The sequence below is a fragment of the Semicossyphus pulcher genome, unplaced genomic scaffold (assembly GCF_022749685.1).
Source record: "Semicossyphus pulcher isolate SPU_LCO1_2020_fin unplaced genomic scaffold, fSemPul1.0.p SCAF_1, whole genome shotgun sequence".
NCBI classification, from domain to species: domain Eukaryota; kingdom Metazoa; phylum Chordata; class Actinopteri; order Labriformes; family Labridae; genus Semicossyphus; species Semicossyphus pulcher.
In genome coordinates this window covers 22,711,813-22,736,051 of record NW_027211603.1, presented here as the reverse complement: position 1 = coordinate 22,736,051, position 24,239 = coordinate 22,711,813, and the positions used below count along the sequence as shown (strand labels likewise).

At 42.5% G+C, this 24,239-nt stretch overlaps 1 protein-coding gene across 1 annotated transcript; it reads left to right on the top strand.

Annotated features, from left to right (window-relative positions):
* The first annotated feature begins 1,123 nt into the window (after positions 1–1,123).
* Positions 1,124–16,725, top strand: greb1 (growth regulating estrogen receptor binding 1). Its single transcript, XM_069660117.1, has 33 exons — positions 1,124–1,277; positions 1,417–1,524; positions 1,760–1,936; positions 2,285–2,467; positions 4,056–4,169; positions 4,422–4,559; positions 5,317–5,478; positions 5,586–5,708; positions 6,732–6,917; positions 7,143–7,279; positions 7,481–7,757; positions 7,869–7,997; positions 8,113–8,301; positions 8,649–8,846; positions 9,013–9,196; positions 9,337–9,520; positions 9,624–9,760; positions 9,854–10,205; positions 10,572–10,687; positions 11,247–11,452; positions 11,594–12,176; positions 12,378–12,534; positions 12,630–12,732; positions 12,930–13,085; positions 13,230–13,366; positions 13,458–13,619; positions 14,430–14,634; positions 14,878–15,040; positions 15,151–15,269; positions 15,455–15,687; positions 15,814–16,014; positions 16,159–16,297; positions 16,499–16,725. Exons 1-33 carry the CDS (start codon positions 1,124–1,126, stop codon positions 16,660–16,662), a joined length of 5,976 nt encoding a protein of 1,991 aa, XP_069516218.1. The 3' UTR covers positions 16,663–16,725.
* Positions 16,726–24,239: the final 7,514 nt, after the last annotated feature.

Below are 24,239 nucleotides of genomic sequence, written 5' to 3'. Positions count from 1 at the left end.
TAATCTGACAGGCTAGTCTTTTCATTAATCCGACCTGCAGGTTGCTGACTGGTCAATGAAGCATGGGACAGTAATTCCAGGTTTCTCACTCAGTCACGTGTGTGTAGCAGCCAGCATATGGAGAGGTTTAGAGGAGGGGGATTAGGATCGTGTTTACCATCAAACCTTGTTATTTCCTGACTGACTGACCAAGTTTGTTTGCCGTGGAACACATCTCTGGCTCTGATCAAAATCTTTCCTATGCCCCGTCACCATAGTGAGTGTCGTGACACATTTGTTGAGCATCCCTTTTATGTGAGAGCAATGACTCTCATTAGGATATTTTAGAAAAACATCATATGTTTCCTTTCGCGCTATAACTTAGAGACATAAGAAAAAGGATACAAGAGGCTCTCTTTGTGGGGTTGTGTAAACTTTGACAGCTATAACAACATTTTTCAGCGCACATTTGGAAACAGTATGTGAAAGAATTACTGCCTTCTTGGAGCAGTTCTCATCTGTTGGAGAGCAGAGGAGAGAGGAGAGCCAGAGAGCAATCCAGAGAGAGAGAGAGATGCTTGGAGAGGGAAAGTAGAAAAACAGAGCTGGGAGGAGAGTCTAGGTCAGGGTGCCCTGACTCTGTCAGAGCTGCTGATTTAATGGCATGCTGTCTGGACAGATGCCATCCACAGAAACTACTGTTCAGTGTGTGGGCCTGTGTGTGTTTCTGTGTGAGCAGATTGTTTCAGGATTTCAGTGTTTGTGCCTGTTCATCATTATATAAATGATGCGTTTATAAGCGTGTGGGTGACCTGGCAGTACTAAGCAGCACATTTGTTCTCATTGTTGCATACTTTCAACACATATAAACACAAGAGTTTCAAAGGACCCTGCTAGTCATGTAATATTTAGATAACTTCAGCTTTCTTGGTCCATCTGAGGCTGAAACTGACAGTACTTTGAGGCTATATTTTACACTATAATTGAGGAAGATGAATCTCTGTTTTCACTATCTTAAATCAGCAAAGCAAGACTTTCAATGCTTTAAAAGTCAAACAAATCTGGGTTTAACTGTTAAATCATAAAAATCAGATGGAAAATATCTTTTCATTGTCCAACACATGCTGCGTTTTTCAGGACACCAATGGGGAACTCTTATGCGGGCCAGCTGCGGACCACGCGCTTTGAGGAGGTTCTCCATAACTCCATTGAGGCGTCTCTGAGGTCCAACACTGTCGTGCCTCGACCTGTCTTCTCACAGCTCTACCTGGAGACCGAGCAGCCATTGGCTCATGATGGTGAGTTTTATGGATGTAAGGGAGAAGGTGTGGGGTTCAGCAAAAGAGTTCCTTTACTCAAATTTGAATCCTGAGATCTCTCTCCCATCTGCATGTCCACCATTATGATTGTGTGTTGGAATGTTTTTGTCCCCAACAGGCCGTACAGAGAATGATGATGAGGATGATGAAGAAGGCTCAGAGTCTAACAGCCCTCCAATACCCTATCAGATGAAGCCCCCACCTGAGGGATCATGCACCACAGATGGTTTGTATACAAACACATATGCACATATATAAGCTCATAAAACAAAGATTTTTCACCACAATAAAGTCTGTTTTCTTTTCAAACACACACCTAGCTGGAGTTGTAGTTTCCCTGTATTACACTACACTCCACATCTTCAATGCAATCTGTGCTCACTTCTTATTTATGTGTACTGTGGGTTTAAATGAAGAAGACAGACTTTGAAAATAAATGTACTTTATTTTTCTGCCCACAGGCTTCTGTCAGGCAGGCAGGGACCTGCGTCTGTCCTCGCTGGCATCAGATCCCTTTGATGTGCCCACTGGCTTCATGTTGGTTGGGGTGAAGTCCCCCTCCCTCCCTGAGACACTGCTGGTATGTGCCGTGGACCGCCGCTTCCTGCCAGACGAACGAGGCCACAACGCACTGCTGGGTGAGTCAGCAGACTCAATGAGACAGGAAAAAATAATCAGAGAACAACTCTTCAAAACTTTTCGGACTCTTTCCAACATTGAGATGAAACAATCAGTCTTGTGTTAAATATAAATGACTTGGGACATGTTAAGCCTAGCTTAGCAACGAGGCAGGAGAGAAAGAGAAACACCACACCTAGCTCTCTCCAGATTAAAAAAATACTTGTACCATGATATACTAATATTGAACTATTGTTTTAAAGATGATGACGATGCATACAATGTTACATCATTGCAACAATTTTGTGTGAGATTTAGAAGCACAGAAACACAGCCTGTTGTAATCATCTATTTTCTGCGTGTGTCAGGTTTCTCAGGGAACTGTATGGGCTGTGGAGAGAAAGGCTTTCGCTATTTCACCGAGTTCTCCAACCACATTAACCTGAAGCTCAGCACCCAGCCCAAGAAACAGAAGCACTTGAAGTACCATCTGTACCGAAACAACCAGGGTCTGCTGGTCAAAGGAGCTCCCATCTTCTGGCGGGGACACGGTAAGGGATGGATACACTTTAATGTGGTATGAGCTGATTTTTTAAAGATTTTTCCTGAAGTCCAGCTTGATGTACATGTATGCAACCAATGGTAGTGAATTCAGATGTGTTTACAGAGCAATGTGCTTTTGTAAACATGTATTCAAATATGTGTGGGACCTATTTTTTTTTACTGTGGTGGACCTTCACAGTACAAACCAAGCTGGCCACACAAAACTGTTTGCTCAGTTTTTCCTGGAGATGTACCACCTGGACAGCTCATGGAAACAGGATGACCTTATCATTGGCTGTATTAGGGGTTTTTCACAGTCATTTCAAATTACTTCAGTTTCTCATATATACTCTAAAAGCAGTGCTGTTCCCACTGATAGCTTAGCCGTGTAGAGTAGAACGATAAATAACATTCTAGTGTAATCGAGAATAATAGGGCTTAGCTAGTAAGGCTTTTTCTGTTGTTACTAATCTAGTTGTCTTACTGAGTTACTTACTTACTGATACTAGTCTCTTCCATACTGTAGGGCATACAGCTTATTAATTTAATACTGGTATTTGGACTGAAAATGTTGTATTGGTGCATCCCTAATGATAGTAATTGTGACACTAAAGCAGAGCCTTAGAGTTAACCCTGGTGCAGCAGCATTGTCCGTGGCATAGGAGAAAAAGTGTCTCACTGAGTTTGGATACCTTTTTTTTAGGGTTAGGTGCTTAACCGGAGTAAGTAACATGCGTTACATGCACTGCAATTAGAATAGGGATGAAACATGAAAACATTTCTACTTTCAGAGGACTGTCTGGATTAGCTGATGTACTAAAAGAGGGTTTACTACATGCATGAACGCTAGAGTCAGAGGTGTCAATCGTGCCCTGCCTTTCTGGCCTCACTGTCATGATCTGAAATATAACGATGTTGTTCTGCACACTAATGTAGATGTGTCTATTTTTGAATTCGATATGATCAAAGTACAACAAGTGAAGTAAAACATAATCAGGGTTTATATAATGTTTAGAGTACAATGTATTGACCGGGAAGCTATGGGCAAGTACAGGTCAGACCAGATGGACAGGTAGTGAAGCCTTAAGGGCAGGTGAAAGGTGAGACTGGAGTGCACACAAAGGTCATAGCCTTGAGGTGACCTGTCAAATTCAAACAGTCTGGAAGGACACAACCAGGTGAAAAGGCCTGTAAGACCGGAGAGTGACACTGGCGATATATTGTGCTATCTAACCATATCTATCTATATGACATAATATACCTGTCAGGTGATCTCTTGATGTAATCGTCTTGAAATGTTTTGCTATTGATGAATGGGTAGTAAAATGTTACTGTAGGTAGTGAGTTAAACCTAGTGCAGCATCATTGTCTGTAGAATAGGTGAGGAAAAGTGTCTCAGAGTTTGGATAACTTTTTTTAACAGGTGCTTAATCGGAGTAAGTAACATGCGTTAACCAGTTCGTAAGTTCGTTTCTCTGAACTGCTTTTTTCTCTCTCACAACAAATAAGTCACTGTTATCACCCAGCTACTGTGGGTTGTATTAGTTTAGGTGGATATATGCAATTTCTCAGGTTGTGTGTCTCTGTCTGTTTCAGATAGCAGGATGAGACGTATCGGGTCCAGCCTCTTAGAGGGTCATGTGACATCGGATGAACAGCCACCAAACATCACACTGACCCACCCACCACACACACCTGGCAGCTACACAGGTAACAGACCACAAGTACGCAGAAATATAGACACCAGAAGCCAAGTTGATTGAGTTATTTGTTTGTATTCTCAAACTGACTGCAGACTCAAGTTTAATCTCAAGAGCCCTGAACATTAATGAAAGCTATTGACAGAATTTAAACTAACCTAGAGAGAAGGCAGTACGTAGTGAACACAGAAAAATGCCTCATGAAAAGTCACAGTTATTAATGTCATTAATACATTTTTGTCCATTTATCTGTAAACGGCAGGACCACATGTGGACCCGACTGGTCTTCCACAAATAGCTGAAGTGCCCCACTCGCTAACAAATGGCAACCATGCTGTCCCCTCCTCCATCACCCAGCCACCTTTAAATCAGTCTGGACCTGGGAGACCCTCAGCCACAGGTACAGATGGTGCACTATATATTATATATTTTAAACCTGCTTTAAACTGAGTCGTCCGCTTTATCTGGCTGCTTGTGTGGATGTAAACATTGTCAGTTTGTGCCTGTTGTTTAAAACCCCTCCCCTGGATTTTTTCACACCTCTGAAAGGGAGAGCTCCTACAACCAGCAGCCTGTGTGTGTGTGTGTGTGTGTGTGTGTGTGTGTGTGTGTGTGTGTGTGTTATAACACCCCTGCTACAGGAGCCATCCAGCTGCATTGTGTGTTGAGGGTTGTCCTTTGTCTTTCTGTCTCTCTCCCTCCCTCTTCCTCTGTCTGTCACCTTTATTAACCGGGGTTGTAAAATCCCCTCTCTGTCTCGTCCTTTTCCCTGCCTCTCGCTGAATGAAACGCTTCCTTCCTGTAGATGTTGTTTTTTTCATGGCCCTTTTAACAAGTGGACCTTTTATGTGTCTCCCTGTGACTGCATTTCAACAGAGAGTTGAGAGGAGAAAGAGAGAGGTTAATGTATCACTAAAATACAGCTGTTTTGTATTAGCCTACTATCCATGCTAAAACATAATTTATTGCATGTTTGGTTGATTTGCGGGTTATTAATAAAATAAAAATGACTCCCCTGATGAACAGGAAAGACTGAATTGTAGAAATAAGTGAAAAATCTTCCTCAAAAAATATGAAGGTGTTACTACATTATTGTGAACATACTGTGAAATCTAAACTACAAACCTTTGACTTATATGTGATTTTTTATTCTGCAGTGCCCCATGCAAATAATGGACCACCAAAAAAGAGGCACAAGGGCTGGTCGCCTGAGTCATCTGCCAACAGTCTGCCAGAGAGCGCTGTGAAGACACCGCCCTCTTCATCCACCTTATCAACTTTACCTGTGTCCTCTGCAATAACTAACGGAGTCAGATCAGGTACAAAGAAGACAAGAGATATACAGAGAAAAATAGACATAAATAATGTGGTTGGAGACCTTGCTTGAAGTGTTTCTGTGTGTAAATGTATCTTGTTGTTTCTCCAGAGACTGCAGCCCCGCTGAGTTCGTTGCAGGGGTCCTTAACCCCACTTTCTCCCCCAGGGCTGTCTGTAACGATCCCTGATCAGCTGCTGCACACCTGCAGACTGCAACCTGTCATCTTTAAAGGTCAGATTCATAACTATATGTGTGATTTGTAATGATAGAGTATGCTTTCATGTGCAGCACATACTGTGACACCTGCAGTAAACCTAAAGATTATACTTGTGACAGAGTCGAGTAATTATTGTCTGGCTGGTGTTTGGTGATGATTTTTCCAGCCCTTCTCAAGCAGGTGAACAGGTGACGTTTTTAGTAACCTCACAACAGATGGTCTTTTAGTTTGCTCTTCCTCTCAGGTTAGAGGTCAGCCAACACCCGAGGCTGTTTCTCAGCCTGTTTGCCCTGCCCTCATCCCCTCCCCTCTGCCCTTTTCAGCCCTTTGTATCACCTGTCAAGTCATCCACCTTCCCTCTTCAACCTCTATGCCCTCAACCACTTCCTATATCTTACTGGTGTACTTCGTAGTTTTATTTTCTTTCTGATTTAACCTCTTATTCATCACCTATCTGCCCTTCCACACCCATTACACATTTATAATCCTACCATGAGGAGTAGACGGAACTTGATTTACCCACCACTGGATCCTTTGCAACGACTGGGCTCTATTTGGGTTTGTTGCAGCGTATGACCTTTGCATGGCATCTGAAACAAACATCATACACCTGTCACAGTAAAGTCTAATCTAATATACCTCATTATAAAATGTATGTGTCCTTTTCATATCATAAAATAGGCATATGACAGCCTTACAAAGACTGACATATACAAAGATGTCGTTATTTGTTTGCACGATCTACTTCTGACAAATCAATCCGTTGTCTTGTGACATGATTTCATGAACTATTTTTCCATCAAGCCGTCAGTAAAAGCCTCCTCCTTTTCCATCCATTTATTCAATTTCATTTGTCCAGAGGGACCTTCCCATACATTTTGAGTATTTTGAGTTTTAGTATCTCAGTGGAGGAAGTTTCAAGATGTGGAAAGTAGGAGGAGGGCATCAGCTTAATATCTATAATGTTTGTGCCCAAATGTATTCTCTGCCACCTCACTGTGCTCATCCTTTTTGCTTTGCACCTCTCATTGACACAGGTCATGGCCCGCTCCCTCAGCTGACTGGCAATGTCAGTGAAGTCCTGGTCAGTTCTCTGCTCCAGAGTTGTTATCTGAGCTCCCAGACACTCCCCAGGGTCTACCAGCACTACGGACCATCACCCATTCAGCCGTTGTCGACCGAGATGCAGATTCTACTCACAGTCTACTACCTTGTTCAGCTAGGTCAGCGCAAAACCATTATTTAATCACACACAGTAGGCCTGAAACAGAACATTTTCTGTCATGATGTCATTGCTGTTTCTCATGATGGCCACAAGGAGGCAGACAGGATAACAAAGTTCAACAAAGCTTGAGTCGGCTGACTTTAGCACCCAAACTAAAATCAGTTTCCATACTCTCCTTCACCACGCTTACTGTTTCTTTGTCTTTCCCTTATATCCATCCCAGGCCCAGACCAGGTGCCCCTGATAGAGGACTTGGAGCAAATATTCATGAGGTCATGGAGGGAGTCCCACCTCAGCGAGATCAGACAGTACCAGCAGCCTCAGACAACTGCCACCCAAGGGAGGCACTATGGCATAGAGGTGAGGCAAGAAGCCTGACAAGTGTCCTATTGTTCTGTTTTAAAATTGAGAAAGCAGTGTATAGGACAGAAATATAACAATGCAAATAAGCGATCATATTTACAATAAAATGTGGAGTGCTGTGCATTAAGGAGGCTTTACGATCTTTGAAGACCTTTTACTATTTCTCCCTTTTTATAAGCTTCATTTTTTGTCCCCCAGACCCTGTCCACCCTGCCTGGGCTCCCCCAGCATCTTTCTTTACCTCCCCACAGCCAACAACCCCTGACCCCCAGCCAGCTTCCTTGGCTGGCCCAGTTGGCTGCGTCGTCCTGTGGAGAGAGCGTGGTGGTGGTCGGGGAGCATATTGGATCTTTGGCTCAAGGCATCCAGCAAACGTTCAGCAAGTTAATGGATCGACGGCTTGAAAACACAAACTATGTGGTCATTATTGTAACGACGCCGGGACAGGAAACACAGTCCTGTGTGATAGTCACAGGTGAGGGTTTTGTTGTTATTATTTGCATGTGTTAAAGTTGTCTTGTATAGAATTAAACAAAAAGCATGGAGCAAGTTTAAATTGTAAATGTATTTTGTGTGTTTGTTGCAGGTAAACACCAGTGCCGTGCCTTGGCAGAGAGTATGTGGTCTCCAAATGAGGGTCTGAAAGAAATCAACCACCAGCTCTCCACCGGCGTCGCTCAGGAGCTCATCCACTACTGCAACTCCCTCGGACAAGGTGTGTTCATACCTTCTTTTACATGCGCTAGGTGCAGTTGCAGGTTGCTAGCTGCACATTAATGTTTCTTTAAGTCGTTATTCACCAACTTAGGGTTTACCTTTTTGTTTTCCAGATGGTGATATGGATTCCCTGCTGGACAGCGCCACCATTGACAGCAATGAGCCATCTCCCATGTCCAGTAGTCAGGAGTCATCTGAAGAGAGGAGTCTGAAAACCACACACAGTCCCAAAGACACACAGGGTTCAAAAGACTCACCGGGCCCCAAAGAGGGTGCTCCAAGTCCCAAAGACACCTGTTCAGGTGAGACACAGGATGGTGTTATTTTGATAACAGGTATTCCCTCAGCTGTAATTCAAACTTTTTCATAGTTTTAAGCTTAACTTTTTTCCCTAAGTTAAGTTTAAAACCCCTTATTGCGCCCTGATAAGTTACTTTTTCTTAGACTGCTTGCTGATTTAACTCTTTACTCAGATCCATTAGACTTTCTGTAGAACATGGGGAATATTTAGAGATTACATCTGCATGTTGTGTCACGTCCCGTCCTCCTTTTTTCCATCAAAAGTGCAAAGTTGAGACCAGATCACTCATAATATACATGTGTAAAAAATGATCTCTGATGATATGAATTTATGCTCCTATATGTGTAGAATACTCTGTGGATTGGCGCGAGGTTCGTCCCATCCAACTTGCAGTGGCCAGAAAGCTGCTGTCCCACGTTTGTGCCATAGCAGACTCCAGTACACAGAACCTGGACCTCGGCTCTTTTGACAGAGTCAGCTTCCTCATCCTGGTCCCGCCCTCCGAGGTCACATTTCAGCAGACCGTCCTCCACCTCTGGAGCTCTGGTAAGTTAGTTTTTCAGCAGCTGTTTTTGTTTATTATTTTCTTTAAGAGAGAGCAACAAGAAGAATCATTTTGTTCGCCTATAACATGATTTTTATGTGTATATATTTTATGTGTTTGCATGTTGTTTTAAATACCACCTTCTTCCTCTTTGTCTGTGTCACTCAGGTGTCCTTCAGGAGCTCGGGGGTTTAGACCAGGAGTGTCTGTCTCAACGGGAGGCTGAGCGTTATGTGGTGAAGATGGATCAGAGCGCTCAGCAACGAATTGACAGCCTCATCCAGGAAGCACACAGCAACTCCTACACACTCTACATCCTGGTCCATGACCATGCCCACCGAGACATTAACAGGTGTGTGTGCGAGCAAGAAAACACATCAGAAGTGATGCAGAATGATTGCTGTGCTCCTTTTTTGTTCTTCCATCAATGCAACAACAAATGTGTGTTTCTCCTTCTTTGATTCCCCGCCTGTGTCTCTTTCTCTCATACAGTGCATCCTGCAGTAGCTCTGACGGTAGTTTGGGTCTGGTGGACCAGCTGTTAAACTCCAGGCAGGTCAGAGATGCTCCAAACATCCTAATTCTCCACGTCACCTCCTTCCCCTTCGCTCTGCAGACACAGTACACCCGCATCAGCCCCTACAATGAGATCCACTGGCCCTCTGCGTTCAGTAATGTAAGATCAAACTCTGCATGCAATGCACGCTCTGTATTTTATACAACAGTTGCACATATGAAAGATATAATATTGTGTATGTTTGTGTTCTATTTGTGTGTAGGATGTGGACCTGTACCATGAGAGGACACGATACTTCGGTGTGTCAGAGCTTTTAGAGTCGACGCGTTCAGGGAGCAGCCTGCCTCTGATGCGTTGTGATTCTTCCTTTGAAAGCATGGTAGCTGCCCTGGAGGAGAGGTAGCACAAACATGTACAAGTTTTATTTCTTTGTAGGCCTCCACAAACGGTTGAGCAAGAAGTTCTTAGTCCGTATCTCTCTCCCTCTTTAAGGTTCCCGAAGCTGCACAGTGCTGTGATCCGGACTACAGTTTTGATCCAACACTACTGCGTAGCTCTGATGGCTGCGTCCGGCAGAATCAGCGGCTCCCACAATCTCCACAAACACACCTCTGTGGAGACCCTGGAGATTGTACAATCACTGCTCACTGCTGCCCAACAATGTCCCGCCCACCACGGTCACATGGTCTTGCTGCGGATCCCCTCTCCGGCTCTGGCATCATGGGCCCAAAGACGGCTGTCCAGAGTGAGGAGGCAGCTGGGTCTGGAGGAGAGTTTTGAAATCATAATGGGGAATCCAAACCAAACTCTGAATATTGGACAGAGCTTCACTGATCAGATCAAGGTAGGGAAGTAGTTTATACTGTCATGAAATACAGGATAAACATAGACTGGAAGTGGATGCAGTGAAGCTAGCGGTTGAGAGCACGAGAACTCATTGTAAGAATGTTTACTGAGGTAATAAATGATCAAGCTTCAAACAATCAGACTTCTTTTTGCAACCAGTGGAGGCACCACCTACTGGCCATTAGAAAAAATGCAGTTAGAAGCACGTCCGCATTGGCTTCACTTTCGAAACCAAGAGGCTACTTCAACTTCTTATATACAGTATATGAGGATAAATCATTTTATAGATCGATGAGGTCACAAGTAGATCAGTATAAGTAAGTGTAACAGCTGTGTGTTTCCTGATCTTGTGTGTGTAATGCAGAAGTGGCTGAAGATTCAGGACGCCGACTGGGTTCCTCGGACCTACCTGGAGCTGGAGGCTCTTCCCTGCATCCTGATCCTGTCAGGTGCTGAGCCACTGGGAGAATCTTTGCCGAGGTACACACACTGAAAACTCTCTGAACCTTTGTTTTTAATCCTCTAATCCCTAATACATTCGTGGCAAATTAGGCACCTTTCTATGCAAATAGACTTCATTGCAAAAAACAGCACTGCGCAGTTAGAGTGAGAATGTTACCGTCTGCACAGAGTTGGTGGTAACTGCAGCACAGTATTATAAGGGCTGTCGCGCTCAAACTTTCAAGTGATAATGACAACAATTCCACCTTTTGTGTGACCAAAACATTTAAATGTACAGTAAATAATATTTTGCCATCATTACAACAGGTAGGAGATTAATCAGTCTGGGGCTGTCTGAGGCTCAACCCTGGTACATACAGGCACACTTCTGCAGCAGTCGCTATGTAAAGCTGCGTTACAGACAGTGAAACTAGTAAAGCGTCCGTTGACTCTGGGTTTCACAAAAAAAACAGTTCTGATGTGTAGCAACATCAAATTCAAAAGGATAACATAGTTTCTTTAAGGTTCTTTCTGTAACTTCACTGAAGCTAGATACATGTTTTCTTCAGTGTAAACAGTAAATGTGTTGTGCCCACAGGTCACTGAAGTACTGTGATCTCAGAGTGATAAGCTGCTCCTACCTTCAAAGAACAACACTCGAACAAGAGCTTGGACTGGCTGCTTATCTGGTGAAGGCAGAGTCACGACCCCCACACAACCCCGGACCAGGAAGTGACCAGCTGGAGAGTGACGCTGAGAAACTCAGCAGTACTGACAATGAGGAGGAGGAGGGACAGGAGAACGGTGAGTTGAGATGCACATGAACTATTCTTCAAGATTTTAAAACGTGAAAAGTTCACTTGCTGTTCGAATCATTATATCCACTGAACTGGTAGTTAATTAATTGTTTTTTTTCAACTCTCTTTTTCCTCCTTCTATTTGTAGGGGACTCCCCGCTGTCATCCAGCCAGCAGCTTCAGTCATGCCCAGACAGTGGAGCTGCAGATCCCTTCCCTGCACAAAGCACCACCTCTCCAAATGTCCAAAGAGGGACCGTAGACTCCATAAAATCTCCCTCACCCTCACAGACTCAACCACAGCCTGCATCTCAAACGTTTTCTTATCCTCAGCCAGCACTGCAACACCAAATCCAGCCTCATGTGCAGAGTTACTCCCAGCCCCAGCATGTGTCCCAGCTGCAGCCACATCCCCAAATTCAGAGTCAAAATCAGCCGTTATCTCAAACGACCTCCCAACCTTACACTCAAACACCTCATCCTCCACCACAACCGCATCCCCCTGCCCAGTCTCGCCGCCAACACTCCAAATCCACCTCCTCAGGCTCCTTGTCCCCTCGAGCCTCCTCTCCTCATCTGAGCTGCTCCTGGGCGCGGGGAGTGAGTCGCCCTCCTTCTGTGCTCCTCCCTCGTGCCCTCTACGATATTATCACAGCCAGCGACAGCAGCGGGCTGCCACGATGTACTTCATTCCTGCCACACATGTCTGTCGCATGGGCAAGCAGCTTCAGGTAAAACTGACACGTTTTTTTTTTCTGCTGAAATAAGTAAATTCAAAATTTGTAGAAGACTTGCATTGCATTTTCAAAGATTTGACATAAATATAAACACACAACACAGTAAGACCTTTTCCTCAGTGCATCCTGCCTAGATCAGACGCTGCAAGTCTCACTCAGTGAAATTAAATTATGAACCATGTCTTTCTTGTGCAGGCCCTTGCTGAGTAAGATGATGACGTGCACAGAACAGTCCCTGTACTATCGTCAGTGGACCGTCCCTCGCTCCTACCACATGGACAGCAGCAATCGCACTGAAGGACGAAGTGACAACTTTCACCCTCGCAGGCTGCTGCTCAGCGGACCCCCACAGGTACCGTCTGTTTGTTTATTTCCTTGATTCCGATTCAAGCTCATCATTTGCTGTGTATTTTAATAGATTCTTCTCTTTGTTCTTTCCACGGTCAGGTGGGTAAGACAGGAGCATATCTGCACTTCCTGGGTATTTTGTCTCGGATGCTGATCAGGCTGATGGAGGTAGACATCTATGATGAAGAAGACATCAACTATTGTGAGTATATTTACATTGTTTCCTCCATTGCTCACCTAAAATATGCAAAACATGGAAACTGGGCTGAACACATTAATTAATTTTCCACATTTTCTCCTGTTGCACTTTCTGTCAGGATATCCCAGTAAAGATATTAATTATCAATATTCTCAGTGCTATAAACTCATGTGTAATGCATACATTTGTAATGTGTTTAGGTGCCCAGGCTGAGGGAGTGCAGTACCACCCATCCAATGCTCGCTGGCCCAGCCCGGACATCATGAAGACGATGCCTTTTGACTACACCATCCATGACCCCAAATACGATGACATCAGCTCTGTCTATTGCCCTGAATATAAACCCAGTGCTGAGGGTAGGCACACGCATACTTATCAATATATTAACACACAGCCTTAACTACATTCACACAACATGTATCTTTATGTGTGCTGCTCTGAAGTCACATGTATGTTGTGCTATTGTCCTAATCTGCCTTTGCTCCTGTTGTCTCTTCAAGGAAACCCCTTGCGTCAGGAGGACGTGTACCTTCGTAGGCGGACGTCTAGGATCAAACTGTCTAAATATGCAGCCTACAACACCTACCACCACTGTGAACAGTGTCATCAGTACCTGGGCTTCAACCCCAGATACCAGGTCAGCAGAACACAACAAACACAATCACATCAATGACTGTCACGCACTGCTTTTGAAATGTAACTGATGATGTTGTCTATTATGTATTTAGATGTATGAGTCAACACTCCATGCCTTCACATTCACTCATCTACTGCTCGGGGAAGAGATCCAGCTCTACTTCATCATCCCAAAGTCTAAAGAGCACTACTTCAGCTTCAGCCAACCAGGAGGCCAGCTGGAGAGCATGAGACTGCCTCTCACCTCTGACTGGGTGAGTCCCCCCACACTGAAACCTGAACTACAGAATCTCAAATGCAAGCTTTCTTTTTTCCAGCTTAATAAAAAAATAAAATATAGCAGGATCGGGTAAGTTTTATGCTAGAGCAGAGTGAGTCTGAGCTTTTGGTGACGAGTGAAAGAAATGTCAGCCCTCCAAATGAAACAGTGCTCTTTGACTATCAAACACTTCAGGTGGAGTGTACTAGAGGTAACAAACACATCCATTATACGCTGACAGTTAGTGTTCCTGTAGTTGTAAAAACACACATTGTAATTACATCACTAATTGAGTCTACTAAACATTGCAAAGTAATAAAAATTATCATAAGTATGAATGTACTGATTATAAATGTGATCAGTCTTTTTTAGTACAGACACATACATACCTCAACACATTTGCATGTAAGTAGTGATTTGCACAGTGCAACACCCCTGAACTCCACTAGGTGGTGCTGCAGGTTAGACCATTTACAAAAATGTGGTCATGGATCACTGTTGCCAAGTTCCTCTTTATTGTAATTTGTAATATGTGCACAACACTTAAAACCTCTCTGACCAAAAACATCTTTCTCCATCCTGTATTTTTGGAGACCCCTGGGGGTCTTTTTTTTTGTTATTCCTCTCTTGCCCACAGGTCATGACACAAAATCTGTCATTAGAAATCAACAGTTCTTCAGAAATTATTATTGCAGTGTCTGCCTCTTCAAGGTTGTTTTTTATTGTGTAAATATATGTTAGATATTAGATATATACGTCACTATGTGATGAGTTCTACTTGAAAGTGTTTTTTCCCTTTCCCCAGAGCCCAGACTGCATCAAGAGTCCAATATTTACTCCAACCACAGGTCGTCATGAACATGGTCTCTTTAACTTGTACCATGCTATGGACGGAGCCTCACATCTACACATCCTGGTGGTGAAAGAGTACGAGATGGCTGTGTATAAGAAGTACTGGCCCAACCACATCATGCTGGTACTGCCCACTGTCTTCAATGGAGCTGGGATAGGTATGTCATTACTTCTGCTGCTGTTAGATTGTGGGGATTCCCTCTTTTCTCCAAGCATGTTTACATAACTGGAATATCAGCATCAACTGGTTTTTTTTTCATAATCCACCAGATAAGATAAGATAAGATCTTTATTAATCCCGAAGGAAACTATAGTGCCAGATAACTCCAAAAATACAGCACAAATTAGAGAAACTGCTCCTGAAACTGCACATAAATAAACCGATTATCATTCTCCTTCAGGCGCTGCTCACTTCCTGATTAAAGAGCTTTCATATCATAACTTGGAGCTGGAGCGTAGTCGGCGTTTGGAAGGAGGAGGTCCAGCCGGTGACGTCTGGCCTTTCATCATCCTGGCTGATGACTCCTGTGTTATGTGGAACACAGTGGATCTCGACTCACGCAGGTACATACAAACACTTTATTTATATACAATAAGTGTGTAGGACAACATAGATGTTGCTTTTATCAGAAGTAAGAGTTGTTTTTAACATAGCTGCTTTTTGCTGTCGTTAGTGGTTCAGTGGAACACGCTGTGTCACTGAAGCAGGTGTTACAGCACATGGAGGCCTTTCCAGACCTGGCAAACTATGGACTATGCGGGATCAGGAAGTGGAGTAGTCGTGGACTCACAGGTCAGGGGTCATGATGTCAGAAACTTTAATAAGTTCACTATTTTGACATCACTTCAGTCTTTATAAATCATACATATATATTTTCCTCCCGGGGTCAAAATTACCATTAACAATTGTAACGTCACCCCAGAGTGTAATCACACGCACAGTCTCATTCAATGACGTAACTTTGTTTAACTGTTCAGGTAATCCAAAAAGGGAGCCCTTCTCCAGAGGTCACCTTCATGACTTCCTCCTCCTCAATGTGGACCGGAGTCAGAATGTCCAGTACGACCAGAACCGCTTCACCTGTCATGATGTGGACTTCACCCTGAGGCTGCACAGTGCTGGTCTGCTGGTCTGCCGCTTTAACACCTTCAGTGTCATGAAGAAGCAGATCGCCATCGGAGGATACAGGACATTCATCATCAAGACCAAGGTAAATGCTTTCACCCTCATTCCATTCATCACATGGAATGAGTCTTTGTATTTGTGTAAGAGTTAATGAATGATGTTTTAGTTACAAAAGTCTATTGTTATTAAAAATAGCTTGAACTTTCTCCAGATGACAGATGTTCCCACCTCAGTGGGGCCCTCACAGTACGTCTGTGCTCCAGACAGCAAGCACCTTTTCTTGGCCACACCAGCTCAGCTCCTCCTGGAGAAATACCTCCAACACACCAGCCAGAAGCTGTTTCCCCTCAGCACCAAGAACTACACTCATCCTGTGCTGTCTGTGGACTGTTATGTCAACCTGGGAACCGAGGTACACGGCACACACAGGCACACACACACACACACACACATTTGATACACACAGAAAGAGGTGAACACACATAAGACAGCCTCTTTGTGAAGTATAGGTTCATATGCTCGTGAATAAAAGTCACACTCCTTTTGCCTCCTGCAGGTGACGGTGTGTTTTGTGAGTTCCAGACCTCACTCTGTCAACATCAGCACCACAGGGCTGCTCTTCAGTGGCCTTCTGCTCTGTTTCGCCGACTCCTTTGTGACTCCTGGGTTCCTCAAGAAGTTCACCTTCCTCAAAGGTAAATATACCGAAAGGCCAAATATAGACCAAAAATATATAGATTTCATTCAGAATACCTAAATGTGCTCAACAAAGCATTATCATATTAAAAGCAGCAAAGCATAAATACTAATTGACAAATCATCACCAAGTCCAAGAGTTTGATTTTCACATCATAGTTAAAGACTGCGTCCCTCTTCTCCTGTCTACCTGCCTGTAGGTGCGACTCTGTGTGTCATCGGGGCAGATCGTAGCTCCTTGAGGCAGACGGTAGGAAGGCTGGAGCTCGAGGAGGAGTGGAGGTTCAGGCTCAGTGACGAGTTCCAGACTGCCAACGCCAAGGAGGACCGACCGCTCTTCTTCCTGACTGGAAAACATATTTGACTGAAACGCATGTAAACAATGGGATACAAAGCGTCTCAGTCCGGATTGAGATCACTTTGACTGCCATGAACTACGTATTAGTGTTTATCACAGCATGACAGGAGACATTAGACAACACCAAGACGCTCCTGGTAACCCCTTTGGATGTTGGAGGGTCTCCCTCTGGGGTAGACCAAGAACTCTCTGGACGTATTATATATCTTATCTGGCAGGATCGCCGCTGGATGCTCCAGGAGGAGCACGAAAACATTTCCTGGGAGGGGGATGCCTGCCATATCTTGCTCAGCATGCTTCCATTGAAGGCCAAGCCTGAGAGGTGACGGATCAAGCTGTGAGATCCACTGGAGAAGACGTGAATGGAACATAGAACATTGATCATGGCCTTTCAATAATACGCTCATACTCACACATGAAAATAGGATTTGGAGGTGAGGTCCAGTTCTTGGCTGCTAATCTCATGACAGACAGCTTCGTCTCTTAAAGGTCATGATCTCTGAAAACATGAATGTGTTTGGCCAAGGAACAAGAGGAAATCATTTTTAAAAATATCTTTGTTTTTATGTGGCCTTTATTGTTTCGTGGTTATTACATCAGTAAGGAAAAGATTGTTTTGAAGAAAACAATATTTGGTATTGTTCAGGAATCTTTCTTTGCCAGAGAAATGTTGATTTGTATATTTAATGTGGTTAATAAACCACACTTTATATAATATTTACGGTAAAAAAAAGAGTCATTTTTACGACCTAATTGAAATGTTTTCCCTGAAATAAAAAATAAAAAGTGTAGAGTAGTGTGGTTCACCCCAAATAGAAACAAAGAGTATGTTGTATTCCCAGTTTATTTAAAGGAGGAAGAAAAATCAATGCATCCTTTCACTTTGAGGAAGTTCACTCGACTCGTATTTGCATGTGCTGCTTTTGTATCCCCTCATATGTCTTTGCATGTTTAGCTGTGTTGGGGTTTTTATTGCAGTGTAACAGGGTTTTGCATGCTTCCTTGTATGTGCACACAATGAGAAGCTTTAAATGTTAGACACAATCATTTGTGTGCAATAGTAGCCGATTTTTGGCAACAAATGTTTGTTTTTCATGATACTTTTTTTTACATAGCATTAAACATTTTGAATATATATAGTCAGGTTTGCATTTTGTAAAAAAGTACTTATTAACTGTGTGAACAAGAAAGATCATTCTGTTCGGGTGTAGGACATTTGTTACTTTTTATGCGCCACAGTTTGTATGACAGTTTTAATTGTAACTAAAGTCCTCTGTATGTTGGAGTTTTTCACTATTTACACTTTTGTAAGCTTTGAATTGTATAAATGTACAGACATTTTAAGTTCTTTTGTGTTTGTTTGTCTCTTTATGTTTCAAAAATAATTAGCAGATCACTCTCCACTTTTTACCCAACTGCCAAGTGTTTATCATGCTCTGTGACTTACATAACAACAACATAAAAGATGTGAAATTCCTACAATGCCAGAACTGCTTTAGGCCGCAACATAAAAACAAAGCCTGTCTGTCACAGGTTGAAAGGAGGACCTTGTCCTCATAAGACAAAGCTGTGTCCTGCAGTACCTGTGCCAGTGTTCAGGAGATATTTGACACTGCTAGCAGAGCCTCCAAAGTCCAAATGGCTGTTAGCATAAGTATTACAGAGGGAGAGAGTCCAGTGGCAAACATTACCCCTCGATGACAGGACACACTGCTGCCCTCAGATGCTCCGTGTCCACGTGGAGGATCAGTGTGTCTGTGTGTGTTTGTGTGTGTGACGCAAGCTGATTTCAGAAGTTATTTAATAGTACCTAGAAGTTTAACTTTTCTCAGGACACTATACCAGAAAAAACGTCACTGATAAGTCATTTTAGTGTTTCTGTTATATGTCATTCATTTGCATTAAGCCACAGAGTGTGTATGTTTAGTGGACTGTGTGTTTGTGTGTGTGCGTAGACTGCAGTGTCAAAAGATCAGTCCAGCCACTCTGGACCCTCTCAGATTTCCTCCAAGTAGTCCATTCCCAGAACCTGATAAATTTAGTCTAAAACATTCGCTGCATGTTGCACCGGTTACTCACTCAAACGGCCTCACTGGTTTAAGAGTCCAAGGACTTAACTAGAACCACCTAGAAGAGCTTTTGCACCATGACGAAGAAAGACGTCAGTGTAGGATTGTCATTCAAACTGCACTCTGCATCTATCAAGACATATTCTTAACAGTTGAACTACAACACGAGATTTTGAAGCAAGTTGACGACGAAAGAACCAATACACAGATTTTTACACCTCAAACGTCTCCGGGGACTGACCAGCTCCTGTCTCCAGCGTTAATTCTACTAATTCCTCCAGAAGATTTCTGCCTGGACCACTCAGAAGGACTCCTTCAGATTATCCTGCTATGTTCTGAACTCTTCACAACAAGAGTTTGCATAGCAGCTCAGGACTGTGAACCATGCGACATGAAGACATGACCCATGTGGAGGATGTAGAGGGAGGCTTCAGCAGTCACAGTGAAGATTACAGCCCCAATTACAGCTGGTCCTTGGTAATAATGCTAAAATTCTTTTTATTTTTCATTTGTCAGTTTAAAGCTTATAACATGGCAATTTCTGAAAGAACAAGGTGACGTCTTTTAATGTCTTTTTATGTCCAAACAACAGTCTAAAACCCAAACAGAATCATAAAGCTGTTTGTAAAAAGCAGCAAATTCGTATGTAAGATGACCTGAAATCAGCTTTTCTTTCTGCTAAAAATAATTGAAACAATTATCAACACTGTTGGCAGTTAACCTCCTGTTTGGTTTATATGTTCAACATCAAGCTTGCTGCTCATTGTGGCCTTTCACATTCACACAGAAAAGTGGACAGTGGGGGTACAATGATGAACACGCACACAACTTAATGACACATAAAACTGAAAGAGTTAAAAGGCAAGAATGATAGTAAAAGGGAACCGGGAAGGGTTAATCAACAAACACAATCATTGGAGATGTAAAGAGACATGAGGGAAGGATAAATGTGAGGAAGTAAAGACCACTTGACCAATCAGAAGAGATCATGTGTCCTTCAAAACAGTGTGATCAGATAACATGGTCATCCTGACCTTTAGTTGTACAACCGTGTACCAATTCTCAGTGTGGATGCTGGCTCTGCGCAGAGAGCATGTGAGCTTTTGCCTGTGTGCAGTATAGCCATGTGCTAGATCAACAGCTCATATTTCCACGCACAACCTCAAGCCCACACAGGTACTTATAAAGGCATATTACACCACAGTTAGTGGACCTATTACATAATAGTCCCACTAGGCAGCACCTCCACATTCCCTCTTCCTCCTTTAGATCATATCTGACTGAGGTTTATCTTTAGCTGAAGTTCATGGCTGCCATTATTTGTCTCCCCTACTATCTGTCATATGTTAGCGGGTTCATTGTAATCATTAAAGCATTTATAGTCTCAAAATGTTTTAAAGACTGTTAATACAAACATAAAAAAGCATTTTAGACTTTACATTTGAAAACGTTTCTTTAAGCCTTCATGCTGCCATACAGAGCTGTTACTTAGATAAAATATATACAGTATATAAAATTAACAACACAAGTAAAGTCCAGTAAATGAAACACATCATTAGAATGAAGCTTGTAAACGCATAGAAACCTTTCGAGTCCACAGCCTCCAGTTGAAACGAGCACATCCTCCAAGACACCAAAATAAAGACTGTTGTATCTTGCCAAAAGATAGCACCATGTCAGTATACTGTATACACATAATTATGACTCACTTATGATGCTAATAAACATTGTAATCTAACAGCTACTGAACATGATATAAGAGGATTTGTAACTTCTGTCCTCTACTCCATTAAGTCACTCTATGCCAACAAAGACAGCATGTGCTTTTGTCTCTGTTGGTGAAGAATGTCCTTTTTTATAACACTGTTATTCTGAGGTTTAAATCATGATGCAGATATTTGTCCCAGCTTATGTCTCGTTTGGTTGTTTAGGTCAAACTAGGATTGGTGGCAGCAGCATGAAAGTTTGAGTCATGTCTAGGCCTGGAAACCTAACTGATCAGATTTTTCTAAAGCCGTGCAACAGCAGCATGTCTGTTAGGACCGAGGGGCGGGTTGAATAGTTCACTTACGCTGTGTGGTTAATGCAGCCCTCTGATTGGCTCACGTAGCCCATCCCCCTAAAACACCCTCGTTGCTGTGGTGATGAAATGAATGTATTCTTGACCTCCGAGAGGGTTCCTGGGAGAGATCAGGGTTCCCCAGCTCCATCGTCTTCCTCTCTCTCTCTATCTCTGGCTCTCTTTCACGTGACGCTGCAGGCTGATAGCTGGAGCGATAGAGAGCACTGTTAACAGCCAGCACTCACACAAACCGTAAACAGCCACATTCACAACATACAGCTCATGCATGCAGAGAGCAAACATTAACCCACCCACATAAACAAACAAAGCACATGGCCGCACATGTGCTGAAATGAATGAAATTCCTGAAATTACACACAAAGTCAAGCCTGTGTTTACAGTTTCATTTCCTTCACTCTTAAATTAGCTTCAGTTTAATTCAGTGAAGCCCCTGTTGAATTTAAATATGCAGCCAGTGTGATGCATTGAAAAATAGCCCTAAATTGAGAAAATTGACACAACTCTTCTTTCTGTTTGTTATCTAGCCGCAGCATGTTAGCTTAGCTTAGCCTAAAGCCTGCGGAAGTGGAAACAGTTAGCTTACTTTGGTGCTAGTACAGATTAAACAAGATATTAAGTGTCATTAAGTGATCATTAGAGGTGCTGGTGTGGGGAATTTGTTATTGTTAGTCTGAACCAGGCTAACAGGTTTCTTTTTCTCTTTATGCCTGTTTCTTTTTCTCTTTATGGCAAGCTAAGCTATGAGCTAACTGAAAGCTGCCGAGGGAAGCTCCATATTTGCAACAGAAACGTTACAGTAGATTCACTTCAGAAATGAAGAACTATTTCTTGAACTGGTAATTAAAAGCAATATATTTTAAAAAGGATAGAAGATAAATATAATTAAATATGTCCATTTATAGTATTACCCACGGTTTAATGAAATTGTACACTTTAAATATAGATATAACTTTGTTTACTTGACATCATTTGTGAACCACAGCCTAAATCCACCTGACCTAATGTCACCCTGCACAGTGGAGTAAACAAACTCAACACAAACTTTAACATTCTGCAAATTCTCTCTCTTGCCTACTCTCCAATCTCCATATTCCCTCTGTCTGTCACTCCCCTCTCCCCTCCTGCTCCTCCCTCCCTCGTTGGCTACTTGTTGCTCCCTGCTGAATGACTCAGTTCTTAGAAAAACCTCACACGTGTTTCCTTGTTCCCTCTCCCGCTGCCTAGTGCTGATAGTGTGTGTGTGTGTGTGTGTGTGTGTGTGTGTGTGTGTGTGTCGGTCGGTCAGCAACAATGACAAATGAGTAATCACATGTTCAACAGTTATACAAATATGTGTATATACATCGACTGACAGCAGAATGTTTGACATGTGACTAAAGTTCCGTGCAACGCACACCCATTCTCTCTCTGTAGGGTATCGTTCCTCTATAGACGTTTTTTACTACTGTCAGCTCTCACATGTTAAGAAAACCTAATGTGCTTGTGGGTGTTGCTGTGTTGTATTACCACTTTCTAAAGAGGCAGGAACAGTTGGATAAGAGTGTAACTGGGGGGTCTGGTTCTTAGAAACATTGAGCAACAACAAAAGCCATGAGACCCAGTGAGCGGAGGCTCTGTGGGGAGACAAACTTTTGTGTTTGTTTCTCTAAAGTGGGAACTCTGTGTCCAGACGTGACTCTGAGGTCAGGCAATATCACCTTACATAACCTTACTATAATCTGATTACAGAGGTAAGGGACATGTAACAGTTAGGAAACTCTGAGTAAATTTGATCATCTTCAGCCAGTGGGTGGTGGAAATATTTTTTTGTTCATACTTAAATTTGATAGCAGCTATCCTAGTTTTTTAATGGGTATAATAATTATTATATGAATTTATTTGAGCGGGTCTAAGGATGTTTTTTTCTGTTGCTGAAATGCCATTAGCTATTTTATCAAACTTGTCAATCTAAATTTAAGCAAGCTAGCAGTTAGCTTAGCTTATTACCCGGCAACCTCACAGTAAAGACAGGACGTTTGAAAGTCACTGCTCCCAGCTAAGAAATAGCCCTGCACGTGACCACGCATAAGGACACAAATTGTTGCAAGTACTGATGAACAAATGAGACATACGTTGTTAAAAGGTGAGCTTTAGAGGTGGTGGTAGGAAGATTATGGTACTCAGACTATGCCAAGCTAGCTATCAATCCCTGTTTGCATTCTGTAAGCTAAGCTAAGCAAACTAGCTGCTCCCTGTAGTCATACAGGCACGACAGTGAAAATGTTTGTAAATGGCAACTGTTTCCTTAAATTGTTGTCAGAGTAGCTGTACTTTCCTGACTGCTCAGCTTTCACATGTTTGTAGATTTCCTGAAACTTCCTGGAAGGCCACATTATTCCTCAAAGATAATTTACAGTGTTGCAGTTGCAGGGTTTCAGTTGATGGTGTTTCTACATAAAAACAGTTCGATGAGTTTAATTTGCATATGCTATGTTTTCTTTTAGAAAACAAATTGAAATTTTTACTTTGCCAAAGTAAAGTCTGCCATTTGGGAATGAAAGAGCACACAGCAATGTCTTGGTCTGTCCTCGAGTGTCAGGGCAGGTGGGTGGATTTACATTTTGAAAACGGAGACACAGTCGGTGCATGGCACAAAAACAGATGCCTTCGAGCCTCCTGAATGTCACTGCTATTCTTGTCTGCTCAGCTCCACATATTACTGTTGTGTTTCTTGGGAATATGAACAAGATACTTATTACTGCTGCTCTTCTCTCACACAGGAAGAAATGGATGCCCCAACACTGGCTGTTTTGTATGTGATTTTTATCAAATAGCCAATATGGGAACTGCTACTATGAACTAAGTATGGTGTTTTTTAACTGCAGGTCAAAAAGAGAACTGGAATTTCAAAGCATTAACATTAATGGGAATGAGAGGCGTAATAAAACTTCAGCTATGCAGCAATAAACTTCACTAAACCTCAATTATCTGACTGTTACTTGTTGTACGACAACTAAGCACTAAGTGCTTACATATAGAAGAATAGATATTATAGACTGCACTTTTTATGTGGTCCTGTTTGATAAGTGACAGCACTGTGGATTGGTGACCTCAAACAAGATAAACAAATTATTATAAAGACATTTTTTCATCCTCTTTGAATTACACATTTGATAGTAACTCTGTAGGATATTTTAATTTACTTAACTTTCAGCTCAGGACACAACAAGGCAAACACTGCTAAAACGATACATTAGAGAAGCTGCTTCAACTTGCAGCTTTAAATTATCCTTCCAGCATCAGAGATAAATAAATCAGGTGCCCTTTTAAAATAAGCCCTCCTTTATCATGCTTAGACAATCAGTCATAAGTTAATCATAAGAAAATTATAGTGTAAAACCTTTGCCTGTTCAGGCAAGTCATTATTAAAGAGTGAAAAGTTTCAGATAGGA